Source organism: Falco cherrug, chromosome 3 (assembly GCF_023634085.1).
Source record: "Falco cherrug isolate bFalChe1 chromosome 3, bFalChe1.pri, whole genome shotgun sequence".
NCBI classification, from domain to species: domain Eukaryota; kingdom Metazoa; phylum Chordata; class Aves; order Falconiformes; family Falconidae; genus Falco; species Falco cherrug.
Window position 1 is genome coordinate 93,041,105 of NC_073699.1, and position 27,254 is coordinate 93,068,358.

The 27,254-nt window shown below is 41.1% G+C and overlaps 1 protein-coding gene across 2 annotated transcripts; it reads left to right on the plus strand.

The window, feature by feature from the left end:
- Positions 1-896: 896 nt before the first annotated feature.
- RIPK1 (receptor interacting serine/threonine kinase 1) lies at positions 897-25,840 on the plus strand. 2 transcript variants are annotated; one of them, XM_055705525.1, is made up of 12 exons: positions 897-1,259; positions 5,630-5,841; positions 7,848-8,001; positions 8,473-8,610; positions 10,966-11,194; positions 12,044-12,193; positions 13,464-13,540; positions 17,014-17,104; positions 19,347-19,910; positions 21,612-21,683; positions 23,880-24,032; positions 24,971-25,840. In XM_055705525.1, exons 2-12 carry the CDS (start codon positions 5,690-5,692, stop codon positions 25,255-25,257), a joined length of 2,067 nt encoding a protein of 688 aa, XP_055561500.1. In that variant the 5' UTR covers positions 897-1,259; positions 5,630-5,689; the 3' UTR covers positions 25,258-25,840. The 2 variants fall into 2 exon arrangements, with proteins under 2 accessions (XP_055561500.1, XP_055561501.1); XM_055705526.1 differs by lacking the exon at positions 5,630-5,841 and having other exon boundaries at positions 899-1,259.
- Positions 25,841-27,254: the final 1,414 nt, after the last annotated feature.

A 27,254-nucleotide genomic window follows, 5' to 3' on the forward strand; every position in this document is an offset into this window, starting at 1 on the left:
ATACACACCAGTACACCTACCCATTTAAATCTCAAAGGTCTCATAATACTCAATGGGGTTCTTTTGTTTGTGAATGTTTTACTCTTATTTGGCAGGAATAGGACAGGTGCAAACATCACCTCGGAAGTTCTCCATAACTGAGGAACCCTATCCATGAAACCCACCATGGGACCTAACAGAATTAACTCAAACCCTCTGCGGCCATTGTGCTTCTTCCAGATATATGACAGTCTGAGGCCTCAGTTTCCACCAGGAAACAGAACCAGGCTCCTGGACTACTTTCATTCTCTCATCACTGTTAGTCTTGCCCTCCAGCTTTAGAAAGGCTCCCTCCCTCGCTTAAACACAAGCTGCGGGCTGCTGTTGCCTTCCCATGTGGGTCTGCTGCTGCTCATCTGGTGGTGCCTGGTCATACTGAGTCATGAACTCCACAGCATCCACAAAGCACTGTGGTGAACGCAACAGTTCCCAGAATGGGAAAGGTCATGGCAAAGAGGGTAGACACTTGTCATTGCTCTTGTTTCACTGGAGGAAAGCAAAGGGATCAGTCTTAGGTAAAGAAGCTGTATTCGCCATTATTTCTATATCAGAACAGTTTTCCTAATGGAAATCATGGAATACACTAGTTATGGAAACTTCTTTGCTGTTAGGGCAGTAACAAACTACGTAAAATCTGTCAGAGATGCCCTTGACACACCTGATCACTGCAGGAGGACAGACTAGATGGTTTACAGCGGTCCTTTTAGGTTATGTATGCCAGAAGCTGTCCCCAGGACTATTACCTTACGGTTATTGTGTTGACAAACAGGAACTCCTGCCTCCACCCTTCCCGAGGAAAAAGCTGCCTCTTCGGCACCAAAACCACAGCAAAGAAAGGCATTTCCACTGCGCACCAAACTCCCAGCTGCCGTCCTCGGTAACGCGGCCGGGTTTGCACCGCTCACCGCCGGCTCCCCGCTCACGCAGGCGAGTGGGCACCGGCTGCCTCCCGGCGGCGGCGGCCCGGCCGGGCCCGGCTCGCACCTGCCCCCGGCGGAGCGGGTCGGTGATGTCGCACCGGCCGGCTCACTTCGCAGCCCCGGGAGCAGCGGGAGCTCCGCGGCGCCCTCCGGCAAACCCCAGCCTCCGCTTCCGAGCAGGCGCGGCGGGGCGGGCCGGGCCCTCCTCCCGCCGCCGCGGGGCCGGTGAGGGCGCACCCTCTCGCCGCCGGGCCCTCCCGAGGGAGGCGGCAGGACGGAGGACAGCGGCCCGCAGCCACGGTAAGGCACCGCGCACCGGGACGGGGGGTGGCAGGCGGACCCGCGCCGCCCCCACGCTGCGGAGGCGCCGGGGCCCGGGGCCTGCCAGGCCGGCGGGATGCCGGACCCGGGACGAGGCGGCCCGGAAGGGCCGCGGCGCGGATCCCCCCGCCCCGGCCCCGCCACCTGCTGCCGGCGGCGCCGGGGAGGGGTGCCCGGCCACCGGGGAAGCCGCGGGCTGCCGCGGCGGGGAGCGATGCGTGCGAGGAAGGGCGGCCTCGGCGGCAGGAAGCCGCCGGGAGGACAAGGGCGACATGTCGCGTCGGCCAACGAGGAACTAGGCCAGAGAAAACCCGCGCTGGGTGCCCGGCCCCGCCCGCTTGGGCTGCAGGGGCCGAGCTCGGCCCGGCCCGGAGCGCCCGGCACCGGCCCAGCGCCTTCCTCAGGCAGCCGCGGCGCTCCGGGTGCCTCTGCCCAGGCAGCCCGCTCCAGCTCCCCGACAGGCACACACGGGTTTGCGGCCGCTGCTGTGCTAAACCAGAACCGACGGTGCCCCCGTCGTACCGGTGCAGGGCAGCGCGCAGACGCCTCCTTGGCCCCGCCGAAACTCACCGTGTGCTCCGGGCTGCCTCTGCGCCGGTCCTGCCGACGCGCCTGTTTCATGATCACCTTTGCTTCCCTTGTCCTGGCTCCTCCGCCTTCCCACGGGATTCCTTCTGTAACCTACTGCAGATCTGACACAGGTGGTTTTTTTGCTATTTCCAAAATAAGTTATATTTTTTTAAGAAATCATTCATCAGCGTCCAAAAGATGCAGCAGTTGAAAAACCTGAGCAGAAGAGCAAGGTTTAGATGGAGTGGGTTATAAGAGTTACAGCAACAGGGTTGGGATGCACTTGAGAGCTTTTGAAACACCTTCCACACATGCTGTGTTTTTGTCTCCAGCTGCAGGAACCCTTCCATTTATCACCTGTTACTTGTATCGGTGATACCAGCTTCAGTTCCTTGTTATTCCCTTGGTCCCGACTGGTAACTAAGTGGCCTGAGTTTCAGTGCCTGCAAACCTGTTCACTTTCTCCAATTATACTTGGTAACACTGCTCAAGAACTTGTGCACTGTGTCCTTAGGCCAAAAGGGCTACTTTTTTTTTTTTTTTTTCTCTCTCTGGGTAATGTTTTTTCAAATTACCCTGCTAATGCACTCACTAATCCTGCTTAACCGTGCAGGTTATGTCAGGTCTATATCAGATCAGTAACAAATCATCAGAATACAGCAAACCGCTTTTGAAAGGTGATCAGGCCTGATATGACCTAATGACCAGGTCATGATTCTTGGGAATTTATGTGCCCTTTGAGGGTTAGAAGGGAGAACACAACCGTGGTGTTAAAAAGAAAAATGCCACAAACCTACTTACTACGCTTTCATCCCTTCCTAAAGAAAACCCAGACATACTGGTGGGCAAAAATCCCTCTCTTCTAGCAACCAGTGTTCAAAACTTTCATAATACATGTTGGCACTTGTTAAATATGAACCCACCCTGTACAGATGTTCAGAATGATTGATTATAAAGCATTTTTTTTTTAATATACTATGTATACAGAGGAGGGCTACCTCATAGAACACAAGTTAACCCCTAGAAGTACATGTAACTTCTGTAAGGTCAGGCTAAACCAAACTACTGTTCTCTTAACCACAGGTATGTAAAGTATGCAATAGTGTATCATAAGTACTGAAGATACATTTGAATTGCCATGTACCTCAATAAAAAGCAGTAAGCTTGAAATAAACAAGGAGATTCCCTGCTTAATTTCTTTGTCATCTGATATTTCCAGATAACATCCGCCAGTACCTCGCATTAAACAGTATACTGAAATAAGTAGTCTTTGCTTAGAAACCTGGCTAGAGATTGCTTTCCTGTGACATCCATCCTACAGAAAACTTTGGGTTTGAAATAAGTCTTAAGATCAAAGAGTTTCTACTCAGAATACCTCATTGCTTAACAACAACAAAAAGAAGTAGTAGCATCCTAATAGTAGAGCATGCCCAAGGAGGGGAGTTCTCGCCCATCTTACAAGAAAATTCCCTCTGTTCTATCTTACCCAGCTCGTTTCAGCAGATGTTTATGATTTCAGAAGTTATTACTTCCGAATTTCCAAGCCTTCTGGTTATGATGCTGTGTCATAGGAACAGGTCCTATATTGTTACAGTTTGAGGCAGGGCTGTTTTTCCATCAGGTTATATGGTACTGCATGGCAGCCCCATCAGAAATACACATCTTACTTGCATTCACAAGAAAAGCACATACAATTCTTACAAGAATAACTACTACCTAGATGTATAATTACTGTTAGCATGGAAAAATTACCATAGATATGTGACTTTGAACCAATTCTTGAAAGTGAGACACCACATAAAGAAGCAAGACATTAGCTTATGCCACATTAATGTCTCACGACTGAATTCAGGCCTTTGTACCTGTGACACCCACCCCACCTGCAAAACAGTCAGTAGCGCCACTCCAAGAAGGCCAGAGAACCATCACCAAAAACTTCCAGGGAGACAAGAGCTCACCTGTGAGAGCAGCAGTGAGTGTTCTTGGCACTGCTATGAGTCATTTGTTACTCAGCTATTTGATTAATTGTAAAGAAATTTTTTAAAAAGCCAAAACACAACGATTTCTTCTCCCCTAACAATTATGAGGCATAGCAGAGCTTACCTTCTTACTAAACAAATGCAGCCATATGCTCAGTCCTGTGCTCACACTGCAGGCTAGCACTCCAGCAAAACAAAATTTACATCCTTTCGTAGTCAGCAAAGGCAAAGAAGAAAAACCCCGCAGAGAGCACGGTGCTCCACATGTGGAGAGGATGTTCCCTGTCTGTATGACAGCAGCCCACAGATACACTGGGAAGAGGAAGCTCTTGCATCCTCTCTTCTACAGGCGCAACAGAGTGGTTTTTTTTAATTAAATTTACTCTTCCCTATTTTGGCTTGTCAGTATTGAACTGACCAGATATTTCCAAACCTGCACATAAACATCTCTCTTCCCTTAGACATCTACTTTCTACAGGCACTTTCACTACCTCCTTAGTTCCCAGGCTCCAGAAAGAGGCTGTAGTAATTAGGCTGCTGCTGGTGATCGTATCAACATTAAGCAATCTTTTCAACTAGAGATTTGATGATACAGGTGCACAGTAGTTTACACGAGTTAACAGTCACCTGTTGGTCTGAAAAATTTGGGAATACCCTTGCTACACTATTTAGAGCTCTTAATTACCTGAATGAGCCAATCTACCTTTGCTGATAGTGGCACTTTGCAATGCTGCCTTTCTCCCAGCTCTGTATACCCGTGTCATTGTCACCCAAGAGGAATGGAAACTGAACAGCCCTGCTAGTCTCTTGGTCTTCGTCTTTTCTTAGGATACTCTTTCCTTACCTGATCTAAGGTACTTAAGGTAAAAGTTCAGCAAGGAAAAAAACAGCTCTGCCAGCAGCACAGCTTCCTGGTGTGTCCTGAAGGTACTGGCTGTCTAGCCTTCTTTTAAGGTTTTTACCTTCTGAGACATGTTAGGCAAGAGAGCACCACAGCTTTATCAAAGGTTTAAAATTCTTCTGGCATCCACCGGTTTTTGCTTATCTACCCATTTCACAGGCTCCCCCGAGCACTCTCTTTCTCTTGGTGCATTTAGGAGTTACTACTAGCCTTCACAATTTCTTTGCTCCTCTGTTTTTTTTGAGGGGCAGGGGAGAAGCTGCCTTATATCCCACTGCAGTCCTTCCTAGCACTTGTCTTTTTAAATTCAGGCAGCTGTGAAAATGAGCTTCCCACAGAAGCTGGGTTCTTTGTTTCACCCTCCAGAGAAACATTTTGTTTGTTTGAAGCTTCAGGCAAACCCTTTAGAGCTGGATTTGCAAAGATGCCTAAAAGGTAGCTTAGAGTTATATGAATATCTGGGCATCTGACAGGCCCGCATTCAGGCAATTTAGAAAATTAAACGCCTGTCAGAATCATGAGGTACTACCTGCTTTTGGGACTGTAGCCCTTGATTTTTTCTGGGTTTCAGTTTTTGTACATGTGAAGTGTAGGGACAGTACCAATGTACTGCATGTTATATGTATAAAACCTATTTATTAACAGCACTTGGAAATCCTCAGGTGAAGAAAGAAGGTTTTACACTGGCTTAATATAATAGTGGATTGACATGATAAATCATTGTGATCTTTACATCTGATCATGTTAACAACCACAGCATCTTTGGTTTCAAACTGAGACTCTTTGTTCATAAGGGTCACGACAGTGTATACTTCTGTCCCACTCCTTACATCATGCTTATTTAGTGGAACTGATGAATGCTTGATAATGACACTTCTTTTTCCTCCTTTATACGACAGGTCCAGAAGCACTAGGGTACTTGATTTTGTTTTAATTGCTAAGCCACAAAGACTGCAATCATGTCTCTGGAAGACATCCACATGAACACCCAGGATTTGCTTGAAAAAAAACAATTAGACGCTGGAGGATTTGGAACAATTTCTTTGTGCTTTCACAAAAAACATGGATATGTAGTATTAAAAAAAGTATATACAGGACCCCAGCGCACCGAGTAAGTTACAGATCTTGGTTTTGATTTTTATATTTTAGTTAGTCTAAGGAATCCTCTGAATTCAATGGAGATAAATCTAAATAAAGTGTAATGATTTCAGATCTCTGGATTCTGGAGATACTGTATGTGGGGAAAACACTCTTTAAGACAATACTAACAGCTGTCCTGCAAATTTTCCTTTTTTTATCCCTCATAAGCCAACTTTTTTCATTTTAAGTAGAAAAGTTCCTGTTTTCTTTGCAAGGTGAGCACTAATGTGAATTATTAAGAATCAAGGAGACTCTTGCAAACTTAAGGAAGTGCAAGACTCTGAGCACATGACATTTTCAAGCTTGCAGATCAATTTCCAATACAATTGTCCAACTGTAAATGTCCTCTAGGAACTAAACACACATAAGCTATCAGCAGGACTCCAACTGCACATGTATAATACCAAGAATGTAACCCTCTCTCCCTTGAGAAAAAGCAGAGTGAACCAAGCCCACTGCTACTTAATGCTTAAAGGGGGCTTACAAGAAAGATGGGGACAGACATTTTAGTAGCATCTGTAGCAATAGGACAAGGGGTAATGGTTTTAAACTAAAAGAGAGTAGATTTAGATTATATATTAAGAATAAATTCTTACTGTGAGGGTGGTGAGACACTGGAATAAGTTGCCCAGAGAAGCTCTGGATGCCCCATCCCTGAAAGTGTTCAGGGACAGGTTGGATGGGGCTTTGAGTGATGTAGTTTAGTGGAAGGGTCCCTGCCCATGGCAGGGAGGTTGGAACTAGATGATCTTTAAGGTCTCTTCAAACCCAAATCATTCTATGATTTAATTCAAGGATTGAATTAGCTGTTGATTTCAGTGGATTCAGGTCGTGTTACAGCTCTTCTATCTCACAGCTGTAAGAGTCTTAAAACTCTCCCATGAGTCATCCGCTAGAGAGAGATGAAAACCCAGGATCTTCTGGTTTGGGTCATGATAAATAAGCTAACTGAGTTTTTATTTTGCCAGTGGAAAGCAAATTAAGAGATTCCAGTAGTGTGCAGACTGCAGTGACAGTTTGGGATGAACAAAGATTAAATGGACAAGCCTGCCAGGTTTATTTTTTTGGTTTTGTGTTTTTACTTTCTCACTGCACAGGCTCTTAAGTTTGTCATTCCTTGAATACTGAACAAAAAGCCTTAAGCAAATTTATAACTGAACCTAATGCAAACAAAACAACCACTTTCTTCTCTAGTACTACAGAGGAACACAGAGGGAGAAAGCAGTTTCCTATTAAGTCACACAGTAGGAAAGCATTAGCAAGCAAGATAGTCTCAAGATTTTCTTACAGCCTTTTGCCCAATGACTAGAGTAGGAGCAATAGTAAAAATACCACCCCTTCTTCTGTTTAATATGATGGATACCATCTTTTAATACCCTTAGTGAGCTCCCAGCTGTGTACCTGTGACTATTGATGGGTTGTACCGAGGCACAGGTAAAGAGTTAGGCTTTGAAGTAATCCTAAACCAGTAATTGTTAGTAAATGTTGTCATCATCCAGTATGTGGGTGGATCTCCTGTAATAGATCCATTTTGAACATGAACATGAATACCAGCCTTTTGGGAAAGAGACCTATATAGCTTCCTGCAAGAGGTAGTGGAGTATGTCTTGATCCCCCTTGTCCAAAGGCTCTTTCAACCCTGCCCTGTCCTGATCCCACAGTTATTCAGGGATTTGGATACACAACCAGCAGTGCATCTACAAAAAGGAGGCTTACACACTTTCTGAAAAACAGGCCTTAAAATCAGGCTGAGCAGACGGTCTCAGTGCAAGGCATTTGAGCAGGGTCTTAGGGAATATTACCTGGCATGAACAAAGCTGTACCAATTCAAAACCAGCTGAAGGTACAGTTCATCTTACAGTGGCTCTAGGGATATCAACATTTTTGGCTGTCATTTTCATTATGAATCAACAGCATTTTTATCCCTGTGTTCTTTCTAACATGGCATCTGAGTTCAGTGTAATTTCTGTTTTATAGATATAATGCTTCACTCCTCGAAGAAGGCAGGATTATGCGCAGACTGCAGCATGACCGTGTGGTAAAACTCCTAGGTATCATTTTGGAAGATGGAAACTACTCACTTGTGATGGAGTATGTGGACCGGGGGAACATGATGAAAGTGCTACAGAAAGTGAGCAGTGAATTGCTTCATGCCTTGCCATCCTTTAGGGTTGATAAGAAGCATGAAAGGGACAAGATGTTACTGCCATCTCCAGGGAATGGGGTCTTTAGTTTCTCATTCTCCTTTCTGTATTAAAGAGCCAGTGGCAGTCCTGCCTTCTCTAGAGACAACAGAGGACAACTATGGCTTTCCTGCACATCACAGAGGAGCAGGCTACAGTTATAGGTTCAAAGTTATAGGAGCATTTGTAGAGATACATGGAGAATTTGCTAAAGAAGAATGCTTTTGTAAATATGGAGTGACTTTAGAATTACTTTAATGCAAAAATTTAGATCCAATAAGGACCTTAGTTGAGGTTGAAGGACCTTGAACAGAGGTACTTTTGGGACGGAGAAAGATACTTTTTTAAAAGAGTGGGGTTTAATTTGATTGTTATCGTAGAATTTTTTAATAGATGGTACTTCTTGTTCTTTGTTTTAGGTCGCACTGCCTTTGTCAGTGAAAGGGCGTTTTGTGCTGGAGATCACAGAAGGAATGCTTTATCTGCATGAGCAAGGCTTTGTACACAAAGACCTAAAACCAGAAAACATCCTTGTGGACAGAGACTTCCACATTAAGGTACCTGTTAGAACATAAATGGAGAAAGCAGGTGATTTGGGTTGAAGAACCCAGTTCAGCTGCATTGGTTAATATTTCTGATTGGTAAATTAATTCCTTTGTAGTCTAGCGAGCTATTGCTAAGAGATTAGCAGTGGATCACTGAAGTATGGTGGCCTATAACCTCTGAGCCTCAAATGTGCATAATATCTTCCCCTAACGTGGTGGGGAAATCACTAAAGGTATTAAAAAAATAATATTGTTAAGAACTAATGAACTACAAATAACAATATAGCTAAAAAGAAAAAACAAATCTTATCACACAGAAATTGAAACAAAATTGTATGTCCTATGGATCACGTCTTTTGTCCTTTATGGCTGTAATTTCTCCTCTTGCCTTTACCTCCTCCTTTTATTCCTTTCATTCTTTTGCCTAGTATCTTTTCCTCTTTTGTCTCCCTCTTTTTTCCCTTAGTCATAATTTTTAAATGACAGCCAGCAGCTACAAAAAAAGCAGCAGGAGACTACTTCAAAGAATGGTTTATAAGCCTGTTCCAAAGCTCTTTTATTAACTTTAGTGGGGGTTTGGATCAAGACACATAGATATAGAGCCTACTGCTGAATAAGCCTGAGTAGAATTTGCAGCAGTCCTCATCAAATGTCCTGTCTCTGGTCAAGGTGAGTTGCTGAAATAATCACCCCATTACAGTTTGAAATTACAGAACAAATTCCTGTGAAGAGAGCTCTGTCGTTTGATATTTCTCACACCTAAGTTGGTGAGAAGTTGTTTGACAAGGTTAATTTAGTAGCAAGTCCTAATGCAGTATGAGCAGCTTGCAGATAAGAGGTATAAACTATATTTTTTTTGCCAAAAATAAAAAATCCATCATGATCAGCTTTAAATGTAAATGGCATGGCTTTGGGGGTTTCAGCTTGCTTATATGGACAGGACCAAAGTAGGCTATTGTCACACCACATGACAAACTGAACTAGCACCCAGGATCAAATTCAGAATCAGATCAGACCTCCTTAAGCAGCTTGATCAAAAGTATACTTTATGGCAACTGTTGTATGATCTGTCTGCTTGAATGTGTCTAACATTGCCAATATTTATAAAGGGAAATAGTTGTTCTAGGAAGCTGCAAATGTATGAAGATTTATATCATATCTTCCTCTATCACATTAGACCTCTCACTGGTAGGCATGAACTTGGACTCCTCCTTCCTCAGCAGGATGTCGCTTACGTTTACTTCTTCCTCTGAACACACGACCTCTAACTCTAGCCAAAAGCTTCAGAAACTTTAGAGGAAAAACAAGCTAGTTAGAGGCAACAAGAGAGAAAAGAAAAGCGAGTTAGTATTGAGGCAAGGTGTCACCTCAGTTTTATCTCAAGTGACTAGGTTACACAACTCAGTTTGACAGCTGCCTGTGGCCAAGAGAGGCACTCACATTTTCTTCCATTTTTCCTCTCCTGTTGACCTCCTGTTCCCTTGCGTTAGTACTGATGCTAATCTGACCACCCTGCCCTGATTTAGGAAGCCAAACAGGAGATTACAATTTACCTTGTTGGCAGTGCTACCCTTCTGTTGGGGAGCGCTTGGTTCAGCAGGGTGGTTGAGTGCCTTGTACTAGGTCTTCCCAGTGTCAGATGTGTCAGTGCTGAAACAGGAGGAGCAGGGTGAGCACATGACAGGAGGCTATTGGGCTAAGGAGGTAAGAATTACTTTCTTCTCCATCAGCCATTAGTCTAGTTGTAAAACTGCACCCTAAGGTTTCAGTAATGTCACCTTGTCAAGTGCACAGAACCCAGGTATCCCTGGTTTAACTTATTCCATGCTACTCCTTTCCGTGTGTCTTTGCCATACGCATCACATCATTTTAGATCCTCTTCTTGCCCCTTCCTGCAGGAAGATCTAAGGAGGTTGAGTTAAATGAAATCTAAATGGAAAGGGCAGTAATGGAGGAGGGATATCCATCCATCTCATAGATTACTTCTGGATTTGAATCTTAGCTTCTTCTCATATGGATCTTCTGCTCTGCCATGAACACTGCAAGCAGATCTTGAACATGATTGTCAACAAGAGCAAAAACAAACTTCTTTTTAACTTAAATTGTGTAATCGTTCCAAGTGGGATTCAGTTAATAATGAAGGTTTAGCCTAATGGTTCCCAGTTGGCAGTGATACTTATTAAGGAAAATAAAAACCAAAATCTAAAATGGCAAATAGTTTGTTTTCCTTTGTTGTAGTTGCATTTTTTGCAATGTTTCATTTTTAGATAAGTTATTACCAGCTATTCATTATAAAATTGAGCACTGCATGAAATACTTGTTTATCTCTTCATCACAGCACTAGCTCTGATGTGTTTCATTTTTCAGATTGCAGATCTTGGTGTTGCCTCCTTTAAAAACTGGAGTCGGCTGACCCAAGAAGAGACTGTCCGACAGAAGCAAATCAAGAGCGCTTGCCAGAACAATGCTGGGACTCTTTTCTATATGGCCCCAGAGCATTTACGCTGTGTTAATGTGAAACCTGTGGAGAAATCAGATGTTTACAGCTTCGGCATAGTGATCTGGGCAATTTTTGCTAACAAAGAGCCATACGAATGTAAGCTACTTCCACAAGAATGTTATTGCAAAATTAAGTTACAAATGTTAAGCATTAAAAGTTATAAAATTAAGATTAGTAGATTAAATCATCTATGCCCAAGAACAGCACCTGTTCAACACCTCATGGCCAGTAAGAGGCATTAGTTGCATTGTTTCTGACTTCTAAGCATCGACAAGAACATCTGAATTGAAATGCAGGTATGAGACCAATCTATTCACATCCACATGGTGTGGACATAAAACTGCACTCAGTGGCAGAACTTAGACAAACCTTGGGCAGGCCAGGATGCCAAAGGAAACTCTGATGTATGCTGTTGCCTGAAGAGAGCTAGTTATATGTGTTTTTTCTTTTAACAGGAACGGTCACACAGCCAGTTACCACTTCTCAGCTGTGTGGTGCAGATTTCTCAACATGCAGTACTGTGCTCATGTAGAACAATAGGAGCAGACTGTGGAATTCCAGCGTAACATGTTTTTCATTTTGAATGGATTTTTTGGTAACTAAATGGCTAAATTGCCTGTCTAGCCATCTTTGTGTTCGTACCCAATGCAGAGCATAACTGCAGCGCAGGTTCTAGAGAGCTAGATCTGCCACCCTTACTCACACTGGGTATGTCTTACACATAAAAGTAAATCCATTAACCATAAAATAAATCTCTAATCCATGGAAGTTAGGGCAGTAGACTCAAATTCACTAATGCGAGAGATTTGTAATTGTAACTCAAACATTTTGAAATCACCTTTTACATATCCACAAACACACAGAGAGGTGCTTCACTATTTCTTTTACCCATGGAAAGGTCGCAAAACCTGTGATCAGGATCTGATAGGAAATTCTATTTTTCAGATGGCATAAATGAAGCCCAGATTTGCTTTGGCATCATGAATGGAAACAGACCAGATATAACAGAGATCACTGATAAATGTCCAGTGGAAATTATCGACCTAATGAAACAATGCTGGGAGCAAGACCCAGAGAAAAGGCCAACTTTTGCAGGTAAGACACTGCTTTAGGATTCTTTTTGTTATGTGTCCGTCAATAGTTTGTAATGCAGAAAAAAACACTTCAGCGTTTTCCTCTTAAAATACAGATTTTCGCTTTGAAAATAGAAAAATTGATTCACACGCCTAGTAAAGCACGCTCCCTGTACCCCAACTAAAAATAGTACCTGGTCCAGCGTTTACCAATTTGAGAAATACTAGTGAGTGGATGGAGCAAACACACTTTATACCTGCTGATAATTTGTCTTCAGCATAGTGTAATCTTCCTGCTGATATTTACAGAAAAGCTAACATCAAGGGACAGTATATCTTGGCTATGACTGAGAAAATACCCTATTGAAACTAGCTTCAAAAGCTGTCCCTGTTTAGCCTCCCATGAGACATGCAACAGCCTTCAACTAGCCAATCATCCTTTCATATGGTCAGATCCCAAAACACTTGCAATCAGTAAAAATCTTGACTGAATAATCTGGGAAGGAGACTAAGAGCATTCAGCATATGAATCAAAAATCTTTATCTTCTCTTGTCTCTTCCTTCTGCCTCAATATGTAGTGCCACAAAAACCTCCAAAAACCCAACCCCTCCCTGCAAAAAACCCAAAACAACAACAAGAAAAAAACAAAACAAAAAACACCCCCCAAAAAATCAAAAAGCAAACCAACCCACAAAAAAACTCCAAACACATAACAGGAAACAGAGGTTTGGATTTAGACAGATGCACCGAGAGCTTCACATACAACAGGCATGTACTTAAATACTCAGAGGAAGCTTGTATACCTGGAGGAACACGTTCTGAATGTAACCTGCCTAATCTACTGCTAATGGATTGAGTTTATGCTTGCACTGGGTCTTAGCTTCTAATTTTCTCATGTGCAAAATACTGATATTTACCATGTTTGTAGATTATTTCAGTAATTCCATCTTCAGCAGACAGGATAGTTGTTTATCAAATAGCTGCATGTAATTGAATGTAACTTATTTCTTAAAAAATGCAGCAACCAGTCTTTTGGCCAGTCAAGGAAAGGTGCTGTCAGCCACAGATCACAGAGTTTTCACCCCAAAAAGCAGTACAACAAAAAAAATCCCTAGAAGGCATCCTGTTCTTGTTACTGTAATAAGGCTAAACAAGCCATACGAACAGATTTTCCTGCTTCTGACTTTATACAAATCTTTATTCAATCGTTATCCGTCAAAATTGTTAATAGAATAAATCACTTCTATTTTCTGTTGAAAACCACTTTCACTTAGTTCTTTTCTTTTTGCAGAAATTAGTCAAAGATACAAGCCATTTTACTATCAAAATCTAGGACAATATATTGAAGATGATCTGAAGAAGTTAAAAGTGAGTAACTTTCTAAGCATTTTAAAGTGTCAGTCCCCCATATCACCCCTCCCCAACCCTAGTTATGGCCAGGTTCTACCACTTCAAGGCTGATCGTACTTGACTGACCTGATTTCCTTCTGTGATAAAATGGCTGGATTTGTGAATGAGGGGAGAGTAGTGCATGTCATCTACCTCAACTTTAGGAAGATTTTCAACACTGTCTCCCAAACTTGTATCCAAGTTCAGATGTTACTGTCTAGATGGGTGGATGAAAACAGGTTGGATGGTGAGTCTCAGAGGGTAGTGGTTAATGGAGGCCAGTAACAACTGCAGTAGTGCAGGGGTCTACCATACCATACCATGCCATGCCATACCATGCCATGCTCCTTGCCATGCCCCATGCTGTGCCCCATGCCAGGACCTTCCCTGCCAGGACTCTACCAGTGACCTGAACAAAGTGATGGAGCATACTCTGATAAGGTGTGCAGGTGATGCCAAACTAGGAGGACCAGTCAGTACAGTCACAAGGGCAAGGCTGCCAGCTGTAGGCTGGAGGAATGCACTGACAAAAATCTTGGGAAATTCAGAAAGAAGAAATGCAATGTGCTGCACCTGGAATAACCCCTGGCCTCAGTGCCAATTGGGGCTGCCTGGCCAGGGAGCAGCCCTGCTGAGAAGGACCTCAGGGTGGTGGTGAGCAGCAACGTGGGCACCAACCACAGCCTGCCTGGCAGCCAGAAAGCCACCAGCACCCTGTGCTGTACAACAGCATCACAGGCAGCAAATCGAGTAGATCTGCTCAGCCCTTGTTAGTCCTGCCACGTGAGATTGTGGTGAGAGACCAGGGCTATTTCAGCCCAGATACATGATGGCTTTGGGGAGACATAAATAGCAGCTTGTCCCCTACTGTGAGGAGTTTATTGAGAAGACAGAGCCAAGCTCTTCACAGCAGTGCATAGTAGGAGGACAAGAGACACTGGCCATAAACTGAAACAAGAGAGATGCAAACTGCATGTAAGAGGGGAGAATAAACAAAAAAAACCCCTCACTTTTCACCATGAGGACAGCCAAGCAGTGGAGCAAGTTACCTAATGAGGTTGTCTAGTCACCATCATTGGAGGTTTTCAACACCCAAATGCACAGAGCTCTAAGCTACCAACCTTAATCCCATAAGTAACCCTGTTTTGAGCAGGAAGTGGGCCTGAGGTCTCCCAAAGTCTGTTTCTGCCTGAGTGACACACTGATTCTATGATAATACTTTGCAAAATCTCCTCATATATCCATTAAGTCTCACTCATGAAATAAAATTTTATTCCTAGAGATTTAAAAGTGGCAGAATCTGATTTACACTAAGTGTAAAAAAAAGCCCTGTAAATTCTTGGTAAGTTTTGTCCTGCGTTCAGGCAGTGTCTAATGAGTCATGAACTGCCTGAGACCAGGAAGTTGTACCACAGTAATAACAACAGGGAAAATCTGAAATCAGATGTTTTTCCTAAGTGTTCAATTAGTTTCTCATTCCTTTGTAGCTGTAGGTTTATAAATTATGATAAAAAGAATGATTTCCTGAGTGAAAATAAGAGAATGAGAACTTCTTAAACAATTGAGCTGATTATGGAACCTTTTTATCACAGATTTTATCAATTTACTCACTTTAGTGGTACTGACAGCTATTGGTGAGAACGCCTGGCATTGGGGGTTTAATCTTTGCAGTGAAGTGAGGCTCACAAGAGTACGTACCCAGTTATTTTAGCTAAGAAACCCAACTTCTTTTGTGAAACCATTCATTTACAGATTTCTTTAAAGTGCTTCCTTCTGTCACCAAGTCTACAATTGTGGAAATGAAAGTTTCTGATTTAGAGAACATATGATATTTATGAAGCACCAGTGACTGTTCAAAAAAACAACAGAGGTTTGCAAAATGAAACTGATGAAACATTTCCTGGACTGATTTGACCAAAATAACTAATAATGTGAAGTACATATGCCTAACTTATAATAGCAGCCCCAAATCAGGATCATGGCCAATACTAGCTGCATTAGTTCTCGGCAAATATACCACTCAAATCACAGGAACTGAAGAACTATTTAGAAAATGAGCCATGAGCCTATTACTTTCTCAGGAAGGAAAGCATCTCTTCTTATCAGGGCACAGAATGTGAATACAGCATCCAGGGCAAGTCAATGTGGTGAACTACTTGTACAGCCTCAGTAGCAACATGAGTTAGGTTTTGACTACTTTTTTTTTTTTTTTTCTTTCCCCCACTAGCAATCATAGAATGGTTTGGGTTGGAAGGGAACTTAAAGACCACCTAGTTCCAACCCCCCTGCCATGGGCAGGGAGGTCACTCAAGGCCCCATCCAACCTGGTCTTGAACACTTCCAGGGATGGGGCATCCACAGCTTCTCTGGGCAACCTATTCCAGTGTCTCACCACCCTCACAGTAAATTGTGGAAGCAGAGTCAACAGCCTCCTAACTAAAAGGACCACAGAGTTACAGAATGGTTGAGGTTGGAAGGGACATCTGGAGGTCATCTGGTCCAACCACCCTGCTCAAGCACTTCAGTTACTCAAGTAAAACCTAAGGACCTAAGGTTGTAATGCACTTTAGAATTTCATCTTTTGCTCTTGGAAGGAAGTGGATTTTTTGGGAAGAAAGAGTAGTGTTTTGATTTTTACTATCTGAAAGTATTTCTTGGGTTTAGTGAAGAAAACGAAATCAGAAAAAAAGTCACCCACCCACCCACCCCCTCCTTTTAGAAGTTATTTTATGAGTAAGAAGCACTGGGGGAAACTGAGAAATAATTTTTCCAGGTATTTTTTTTTTTTTTACCTCCAGTAAAGTCTGAATAATAGGAACATCAAAAGAATAGAACAGAAATAGATTTTGCCTTCACTCCAGTGAAGTGAGGATGAGGATTTACAGAAAGGAAGTTGTACTGTCTTTCTGAAGATTTGCTCCAAGCTCCTTGATCCTAATAGTCTTCATAAAAGCCAATATGGCCTTACCTGAATGTAGATCTTCTTCCTCACCTCTTTCCCGTTGATGAATGTACTTACTAACTATAGATTCACAGAACAGGTTGCATGTTTGCTACCTTTACCTCAACAGCATACTCTCACTGAGATTGCTTGCAGAAAGTCTAGCTGTTAAGTACAAGATAGACAATCCAAAACCACTGTCTAGATTAAGCTCATACTCATGTAGGCAAGGGTGTTGTCTAGCCAACTCAGAGCATTATATACTGCAATTGCATTGCAGTCCTTCCTCCCTTCATTGAAGAAAAGGTTTTGCCCATCTGTATGTAGCAAAGCAATGGGTATTTTCTGTCAGGCTGTGCTCTCCTATGAAGAGTATGGGATCTCTTTCCACAGATTCACAGAATCTGTTCATCCAGGACACTTCACTGTCGGGCTCTGCTCTTTTTCTACAGGTACTCCTTTGGCTAAGCTTTTGCCTGTAACTTGATCATTTGTTCTTTCTTACATGCAGAAAATGTGGCCTGAGTCAAATGAACTGCTGAATAGGATGCAGTCCCTTCAAATAGATGCTGTAGCAGATGATACCAGTAGTGGTCAAGTAGGTAAGTCACTTACTAGCACATCATTATGCAGTGTATTCTGCCAAAGATAAAGTTGTGTACGTGTACAAAGTAACTAATCTTACCATTAAGGGGTTATGAAGAGACTTGATTATTCAGCACTTCAGAAAGAATTGTAATCACAGAAAAGATTAAATTTGCTCCCAGGCTCCCAAAAGTCATATGGTTTTGAATTTTTCCCAGTCTACAGTTTGAACCCATTTCATTTTGCACTCTTCTGCTTTCCTCTCCCATGCTGAAAATTTTGTTTAACATTAGACTTTTCAGTAGTCACTTTGATAATTACTTGATGATACTTGATCTTTCTTCCCATCCCTATAGTCAGGCCCACTGCTTAGTCTGTAGGCTTTCGCTTGATGAAGACTTTCCTTTTTCCCCACTCCAGCCTTTCCTATGAATGCTCTGAATATGACCAGGACGTATTGTAACATATTCTTTTGTTCATGATCTTGCTGTCTTTGGAATCTGAGCAGCTCTAATAGATTAATTTTCTGTCACGTTTTCTATCAAATCTTGGATGAGTTGCGTGTTTCATGGCTTTATAGAGCTCTCTCACTAATACATGATGACACAGTTTTGTAGTCGTGTATCTGGAATTCTTTTACCAAAGTTTCTTAATGGTGAAGGATATAGGATCGTATTTGCACACTCATTTAGAAGCAACAATATCAAATTCAGTAGAAATAAAATCCTGCTAAGTTTGCTCACACAATTCAAAAGGCATTATTAAATGAATAATGTTAAACTGTAACATGCAACTAATAAATCTTCCCCAAAGCTAGGTTTGCCGTAACTGTTCTTCAGCAGAACCGATGGACTAAGTAGGGCAGCCCCACTGCTGTTATTTTTAAATTACCATAGTTACATTTCCCTAGCAGAAATAATCACATATGTCTGCAGCAGATTTCAGATGCTCTGTGTTTTAAGTACAAAAGGCTTTACTGTGAATCTACACTGCAAAAAGATCTGGACAACCTGTCAGTCAAAATCAGGGTGTTTTATCTCCAGTCAATGGGCATTACTCAGACATTGTTAGTGAAAGGTATCCCACAGGATATGTTTGTACATCTCAAGCTTGCCCTGGGGAATGGATGCCATATAGTTTATGCTAATACAGAATTGCTAATAGCTGTCACTTTTGACGAGGTTGTTTCTGTATTTGCTTCTTCCACTCCCTCTCTAGCAGCAATAACAAAAGCAGCAGAGCAAGTTAGACTTAAAGGTGTACTAACATACAGGCATCAAAAGGAACTAGTTTTGGTCCTGCCCAATATCAACTGAATTCATGTAATCTGGAGGTGGGGAGGAAGAGAGAGAAAAACAAACCAGTTCACTGGCATAATCTGAACTAAATAGAAGCACATACATACACTTTGTCCCTATTTTACAGGAGTCTGTAAGAGTCCTCTTGCTTTAGGCAATGTACAATGTTTTCTAGACAACTGTGAAGCTTTCAGAACATTTTTAGAAAGTATCTGTAGTCCTACCCTCAAGAACAAGTAGTAACAAGCAGATTTTTACATTCTTGTTTAGTCTTGGAAGGCTGCAGCATGATCCAAACAACAACTCAATTTAGTTCAAGACTGAAGTAGAGCTTCCTTTGATAGTGAGAATTAGTTTGAAGGATGTAGATAACACAGACTATATGGCAGTCTTTACTTCTAAAAATGTATTCTTTGGGACTATGAAGAATAAACTAGACAAAAAAGATTCATTATAAAAGACCCAGGCAGGATATTTTATGTAATCATTTGCAAACATTAATGACAAATTATTTGTGCTGTCTGAAGTAACACCTATTACAGTGGTGTTTTTTTCCATCCTGTTACACTCCAATTTTGCACTGATTAAATTCCAGTTAATACCAACAGAGACACACCAGTAAATCAGAACCTGCAAGTGCTTACAGGAACTGTTGTTTCAGTGGTTGAGAACTTGGTGTCAATATAAGCAGAGTATGCAACGAATTCTGACAGCACTTCAGTGAGATTTTTGACACTGATAGCTTCCACAAGCACGTACTACCTAGATAAAAATCTGTAATACTTCTCAGTAAAAGCATTTAAAAAATAAAACACAGCTTATTCTGGAAGTAATGTTATATTTTCACCTTTTATATATTACCATAATATTAGAGATAGATTAATAGATTCTAGTGTCATCGCAACAAGTTACATACTTGCATTTGGATGTATTTCAAATATTTCATTTTCTTCCCTTTCAGATCAGCCTAATTCTCTACACAGCTCACAAGGTCCCATGACCAGTCAGGCTAACGAAGCGCTGTTTGCTGCCTCCCCTGTGAACCAGCCTGTTGAGAGCTGTGAGACCTCATTTACATCTGATAATCTAGAAAGAAAACTTCAGTGTGAATACAACTACCATGTATTTGGCAGCCGGATGGATAAAGCAGTTCCACCTTTAGTGTACACCCCTGAAATGAGAGAGGAAGAAAGGAGACGAAGAGTTTCCTATGATCCATTTGCAAAGCCTTCTCCCACTCCTCCTCAACAGAGTGAACTGTGTCCAAGCACTGAAAAAACAGGATCAAACACTAATCCATATTTTTTGCCACAGCCAGCTGCAACACCACCAAAATGGGGGAATACAGATTTTTTTTACGGGCCAAACCCTAACAGTCTTCTAACAGGAAACACAGAGGATCTCTATGGATTGCGTTCAGCCAGTACCTGTAGCCTAAGTAAACCTCCTGTGCCTGAATGTGGCCCAAACCTGCAGTCACAGACCAACGTGAACTGGTACCCAAAGACTGCAGGCACAGATACGGGTGAGATTCCTCCTACCCCAACACCTATCCTTCTGAAAACAGACGACTTCTCTAAAAATGCATTTGTCAAGAGTGTTTTGTAGTTTACGTAACAACCACCTGCTTATTGCTGACAATTGATCTGTGATATAGCAAAGGTGAATTTATTTCATTAAGTTCTCTTTGATTACTTCAGGTCACTAAAACACTAGCTGGGACATCATTATGCTGCTTTGACTAATTTCAAGCTGTTCATTTCAAGTAAACCATTTCCAAAGAGTCAGTGTAATAGAGGAGCATCAAACCCAATGCTTAACTCTTTAGCTACAACCAAGTAATAGCAGACAGCAAATACTGCTACAGCAGCTACCAATCATTTTAGGAAAGTGAAGGAGAAATTTTGACTCTCCAAAATGTAACATTCATACAATAGGTTCTGTTTGTGCAGAAACAACATTTGCAGCATTTCAGAAAATAGATGGGTATTTTTACCTTGATTTGTAGCAAGGTAAGAGACTTTTGAGCTCAGGGAGCCAACAAGGGGCTAAGGCTCATAACTGGTTTCTCCAGAGAGCTCTGCCTGGTGCTGATGGGGAGCTTTATTTGTCAGTATTTGCTAGTGAGCTGTGGAATAGAAAGGTATGGAGGCAAAAAAAGAAGAGAACACTTCAGCATTGGCAAAAAGTATAAATAAGTGGTAACTAGCGACTTGTAAGTCCTAAAGTCTCTTGGAAACTAGAGATAACATGAGCTGCATTGCCCTGCTTCTACTACATATTGGATAATTTTAGTGCGGCATTCTTTTCCAGATCATCTAACCAGAAAAATCAAGGATGCCTAGCTGTTTACAGGCAGAATGCCACAAAGGTGTTATTCTGTTAAATTATTTATGCAGAGGCTGTGATTAGTTGTTTATGTGAGTTTATTTACTGAAATGAATCAGAGCTGTCATGTCAGAAGGCAGGGATTAGAACTGTCAGCACCACTAATAAAAGTAAAATCTTCTGTTTGAAAGAAAAAAAGAAAACAGTTATTATATGGAGGCTGCGTGCAGTAGTGTGGCAGATATCAGACTGAGATGCAGAAAAGCTGTATTGCAGCTCTTCCTTGACTTGTTGGGTCACCGTAACCCAGCGACTTTTACTGCCCCATCATGAGTTGCAGAGCTCATCTGCAGGCATCCAAATCGATTACTGCCCTGGGCTGGAAGTTACATCTTTGTCAGGCATTCCTGCCACTGGCAGAAGATGCAGTGGTGTCCCATGCCTTTGCTAGAGCCGGTCACAAGCAGCGTGCTAATACAAACTGCAGTGAGTCTTAGCAGTAAGCAGTAGGAGCATGCTTGGGAGTTTGGAATTCTCCAATTTGAATACCTGACATGAGGCAGCTCGTGTCCGTAACTGTGGTGTGCTGTGATCCCACCCTGCCGCCTACTAGCCAGGTATTCACACACCCATGCAGAAGCCCATTGCCCTCACTGGGATCCAAGAATGGTTAAGGCTATTAAGTCGCTGAGCAAAACCACAATAAGGTCATTGCTTTAACAAGAGTTATTCAAGGAGATACAATCCTGTTAATTAAAAAGCTTCTCACCTCTTTGTATTTAAGAGCATAAATTATGTACTGTTACAAATATGGCAGTCATTTTTAAGTACACTTGCTTTTTTATGTATATAATGCTTTTGCCTTTTTTTTGTTTGTTTGTTTTCCCTCTTTGTTTAGGTAACAAGGTTTCCACTTCTTTTACAAGGGGAACTTTTACATATTATCCTACGGTACCAAGAGTAAGCCCAGGTAAGTCCTGTAGCCTTCATCTGCCTGGTAGCCAGCAGGCTATGCATTGCATCCTGATCAGTAAAGCAAAAAACTTCAGGATCTTGAAATAATTTGTTATTGCTTAATATTTCTAACCATAGCTGAAGTTATCAGTACCAGTATGTTCCTGTCTTTAGCAGGACCTGTTCACACCATTAAACATGTATTTGATGGATCAAGGACAACATCTTTTATGTAAAGAGCTTTTAAAAACATGAAGGCTTTGTAAGATCTGCTGTACACCTACACCAGTTTCTTAGATTAAAAGTCAAGTTGCTGTGACTTTGCCCAGTTCTTGAACCATACATGCATTTGGGACACCTATCCACTGTTGCTCTGGATTTTTAATACAAATCCCTAATGCAGGCTTTGTGCTAATCAGCCTTCCTTGGGGCACACGTCTCTACAGTTCAACTGTCTTAAACCCCTGGAATTCTGTCCTGTCCTTCAGGAGTTGTTAATATATGCTCCTTTTGAGCTGTGTTACTTGGGACACCCTGAACTCTTTTATTAACCTTTTCAAGGCTTGTCCAGTTTGTAAGTGGTTTACACTTAGAAATAAAACTTGAAACAGCAGGTTTCTGTCTTCTTGGCTACATGCCCCTTGGAAGTGACCGAAACATGACAAGCAAGTGAAGTGTGGAGGCTTGGGAAAGGAGATTTATAAGCACAGTAACTTCTACTGTTAATATTGACAAAGCATTTCTACCTGTTTTCATATCTTGTGCTAGATTCGTTGTGTTACCAGATAAGAAAATAATGAATATATGAGATTGCTTCATTTTTTAGCTAAAAATATGAACACATTTCCTGAGTCATTCACCTCAAAAAAAAAAAAAGGATACAGAAATCATAGTATTTTGAAATAAAGATTTGTAAATAAAATGCATTCCTTTTGTGCAACTTCTATAAACTAATCATGCGTACATATAAGTATTTCTGACTAGCATTTTCAGGTTAACAAATATTAAATGCATTTAGTCCTATTTCCATACACGACCATAGATTTCCACACTTCACATTGCAATTGAGTAACAAGGATGTTTGTATGTCTAACCATCACTTTGGGTTATTAAATACAGAGCTTGGTGTGTCATTTTAAGTAGCTCTACTTCAATTTTAGACCCAGGTTGTGATAGTCACCGTTTAAACTAGAGTTAGCAAGTTTAATAGAGTTTAATAGCAAGTTAAATCCAGAGTTCAGAAAGCATTGTCAAGAGCATAAAAAATTGACATCACCTAAGACTGCATGGAAGATTTGATGTTTATGTGTGGAAGTTGGACAGCTTTAAGCAAAGGACCCCAAATTAGATGTTTAACTAATCGCATACAATTAAACCACAGATGTAAGCTCCCAGAGGTGCATATACATGTTGGCTTTTATTGCTGACAATTCAGGCCTCAAAATAAAGGAGTAGGATTTTTTTGGTATGGTATCTCAGAAAAAATTCTAGTCTTTTCTTAGAACCAAAAGAGAAGGGGGGGGGGGGTTAAAAGAGGAGAGAGAGAGAAGGAAGTGTTGAAACACTGAGCAAGTAGTGCACTGTGATTCACTGTGAAAACAAGCATAACTGAAGAATATACTCCTAGATAGCAAGGATGAAATACACTGTGAAACACAGATAGATGCCATCAAGATAGTACAGTATAACATGGAGTATAGAAACCTTACAAGCAGCTAGAAATGATTTTCTGTAGTTTCACAGAACTTTGAAGTTATAAACCTGAACTTACATCTATGAAGAGTAAAGCTGAGGGGCAGAAGTAAGGCTTTTAAGTTTACTTGAAAGTGCCTTTTTTTTTAATTAAAAAAAAAAAGACAGACCTGAAGCTGTTAGCCAACAAAAAGGAAAGCTGCTACTACACATTCCTAAAGTGCAAGGAACATTATTTACAGTCTAGTAACTACCAGCATGTAAGGCTTGGTTATGGCACTTTGTCATAGACTAGAATAGGATGGGCTTTCACTAAAGTACATTTATGTCACACTGCATAATGAAAATATGCTTACACTTGCCAGGCAATAGCCATTTCTACATTAAATGCAATAAAAACATTTAACCCCTTCCCTTACTAGCAGAACCTTCTTCCTCCTTACCGCCTCCTTATGTTGCTTCTTGACATTTTGAACCATATGCAGTTGTTTATAAAATTGTATTAAATTTGCTTATACAGAAGACTCAATCAAGTACAACATAAGTAACAGTTCTGGAATTCAAATTGGATCCTACAATCACATGAAGATTGATGAGCACAATCAACACATCAGCACTTCTCCTGTTGCTACAGAAGCAATTTATATGCATTATGAAGCAATTGGTGTATTTGGTAAGAGAAATATCTCCCTAGTTTTGATGTATTCTCCCCATATGTTTATCTGAGGATCATTTGGTTTGGAATGTATGAAACCGGTACAGCTTTCTCCCTCTGATATTTGAGAAATAATTGTTTGGGTCTTTTTCTACTACATGCTTAAGAGTGTACAAAACAAGTAAGGGTTTTGTGATAATACTGTTCTGTAATATCACATACCTCATTTGTCCTGTAGTTTCATGAGCCCTTATGAGACAGCAGATAGACGTACAGATCTATATGTGTCAAGAACAAGTGGAATAACAACACTCAAATTGATAGAAGCAAGGTTAGGATTGGCGGTCTTTACCTGACTTAGAGTTTGAATCATAGAATATGCTGAGTTGGAAGGGACCCATGAAGATCATAGAGTCCAGCACCTGACACCACACAGGGAAACATAAAAGTTAAACCATACACCTAACAGCATTGTCCAAATGCTTCTTGAACACTGACAGGCTCAGGGCCACGACCACTTCATTCAGGTGGAAACTGGAAGATTTTGAAATTTAATTTATTTTCATTAGTCAATACTTAACTAAACTATCCACATTTATTCCTAAGTAAACAAATTAATAGTGTCCCAGAATATAAAACATATCATACAGACATCAGTCAGCTGTGTAAGAACTCTAGGAAGGAGCTTTTCAGTCTTGCAGGTTTGAGTGACAAACTATGACAGCCTCAGATCAAAAAGCAGGTCCAGCAACTTCATACACGTGTTCTGACTGGGATTTTCTATCCTGGCATCATTGGACAATACTGCCTCCATGAAATCCACTTCTGACTGTATCACTAAAATTCTGTTTCCAGATACTACCAATAAATAGTTGGGGGAGGACACGTGAGATAGTCAAAGGAGCAGAAGAAATGTTAAACAATGCCATTTTCTTGCACACTTTTTCTTTTTGCAGACAATACTTCTGTCCTGACCGAGAAACATCTGAATCTAGTAAGAGAAAAGTTGGCTAAACAGTGGAAGCACTGTGCTCGTAAACTGGGCTTCTCTGATCCCGAGATTGATGAAATTGATCATGACTATGAACGAGATGGACTAAAAGAAAAAGTTTACCAAATGCTGCTGAAGTGGGTAATGAGGGAAGGCTCCAAAGGCGCTACAGTTGGAAAGCTTGCAAAAGCCCTCTTTGGCTGTCAGAGACTGGATCTCCTTACTAGTTTGATGCAAATCAACGAGGAGTAAGTTGACTGAGAAATGGGGGGAAATGAGGGTATTTTTTCCTTGAAGACCTTTCCAATAACAAGTAATAATTCTGAACAGACCTTCTGGAGCTCTGCTTTTTGCACAGATTTTTTGGAACAATTTTTTTTCTGCCAAGCAGTTTCCAGCAGAACAAAAAGTTTCTGTCAAGAAAATGGGTGTTCCAGAGGATAAAAGAAAATAAGCACCTTCCTTCTAATTAAAATGATTGTCCAAAGATAACAACAACAACATGCAATACCAGTATTGGTTGAAGGAGAATGTATTATACAAGCTTTCTAGATTCTATCTTGGAACACGTTGGTACCCTTGTTCAGTTCCAAACAAAAGCATGCATTTCAGCAGAGCTAATATATCAGTAATAATATGTGAAAGACTGACTGACTCCTTCAGTTGATTTTGTTTTCTGCCCAAATTTTGCCAGAAGTGCCAATACTTGCAAGGGTACTATCCCAGATTGTTCTAAGTCAATACAACATTATTTTTTAAATCTTTTTATAATGTTAATTAAATACAGATGTCTAGAATTATGCAGAACAGCAGCATGAATAAAAGCAAAAAATATTTTTGGCTTTAAAAGTATATAATTGATAAAATACTCTTCTTTCACAGGTTAATATTGCATTAGATTTTTACATTGCTTGGTAGAAAAGATTTTACATGCTAAGTTTCTCATCTGCTTTATGAAATACTGGAAAAAGAAAGTCAATCATTACAAAATCCAAAGTAAAAACTTGGGAATATGGGAGCTTTGGGAAGGGTAAAGTGCCTTATTACCACGTGACAGAAGACCCATTCTCCTACTCGTTCTGGGTGCTTGGAGAGCAACTAGTTTCTGAATCGCTTAGGCTGCATTTATACTAGTAACTTAAACATGCCTGGGAATGTTCCTGGGTGCTGAGGTTAACTGGTATGCCACAGCCTGCTGCCAGGAAAGCATGTTCTTTAACCCTCCAGAATACTGTGCAAGGGCTATTTCACAGTTCTGAAGGTGTGTTGGGGAGCACTGGAACAGCTCTATAGCGCAGGTGATGGTATCTCAGTGCCTGGGAATGTTCCTTGCCACTCTGACTTCCCAGTATTGACATAGTCTCAGCGTGCAAGATCTATGAAAGCAGAATTACTGAGCTGTACGTTTTTATGCCCCAAGAATAATCATGCCAACCTCTTCCTGTGAAGGACGATGCCTCCTATTTCCATCAAATCTACAAATATTTCCAGCAGATGTTTTGGACCAGGTCATTCTTTATGCTGTAGCTAAAGCAGTTAAGTATTCATTAGCTTCTTGTTACTGTGCAAAAAGCTAATAATCTAATAAAGTGTAGTTAGAATGGATTTGTGCTCCTTGATACAGAAGCCACCATTTCAGTAGAAGCAAAATGAAACTGGAATTGTAGCAAGCACCAACATACTTATAATCTTTAAACCTACTTAGCACAAGGCAATAGTGGAAATGGCCCCCAAAATGGACACTTCAGCAGAAATCAATACAAAGACCGTGTCATCTACCTAGATACTGGAGTGTTTATGTATTTATTGTTAATGCATGCTAAAACCCATGTTTTCCATGGAGACTAGCTTGTAGTATATCAGTATATACCACAGTAATATTTATATTTTGAATTCCTCAGAATTTATTGCATTATGTTGCTGTTTTGACTTGGCAACATGCTAAATTTTCTATAAACTCTTGAGTATAATGGACAAAGATTTCATTCTCTAATATAATGAGCATACACCTTCCAGAAATAATAATTCACTCTTCTTGAAGTGGATAGAGAAATGGGGTGGAGGGTGTTTTCTCCTCTGTATCAGTCCACAGAGAGTTACAACTAACAACTACTGTGTTACTTCATGAAACAGATTCCTTAACAGATCTACAAAGTCCACTTATGTTCTAGTAACATCGGTTGCACTGTTATTACTATATAAACTCCCCAGTCCTCATTTGTGCTTTTATTTAAAAAAAAAAAAAGTCT

Excerpts from the sequence above, each read along its gene's own strand:
- RIPK1 (XM_055705525.1), top strand. The coding sequence starts at position 5,690 with ATGTCTCTGGAAGACATCCACATGAACACCCAGGATTTGCTTGAAAAA. Across the intron at positions 8,002-8,472 it reads TGATGAAAGTGCTACAGAAA|GTCGCACTGCCTTTGTCAGT; the intron begins GTGAGCAGTGAA and ends TCTTTGTTTTAG. Across the intron at positions 8,611-10,965 it reads ACAGAGACTTCCACATTAAG|ATTGCAGATCTTGGTGTTGC; the intron begins GTACCTGTTAGA and ends TTCATTTTTCAG.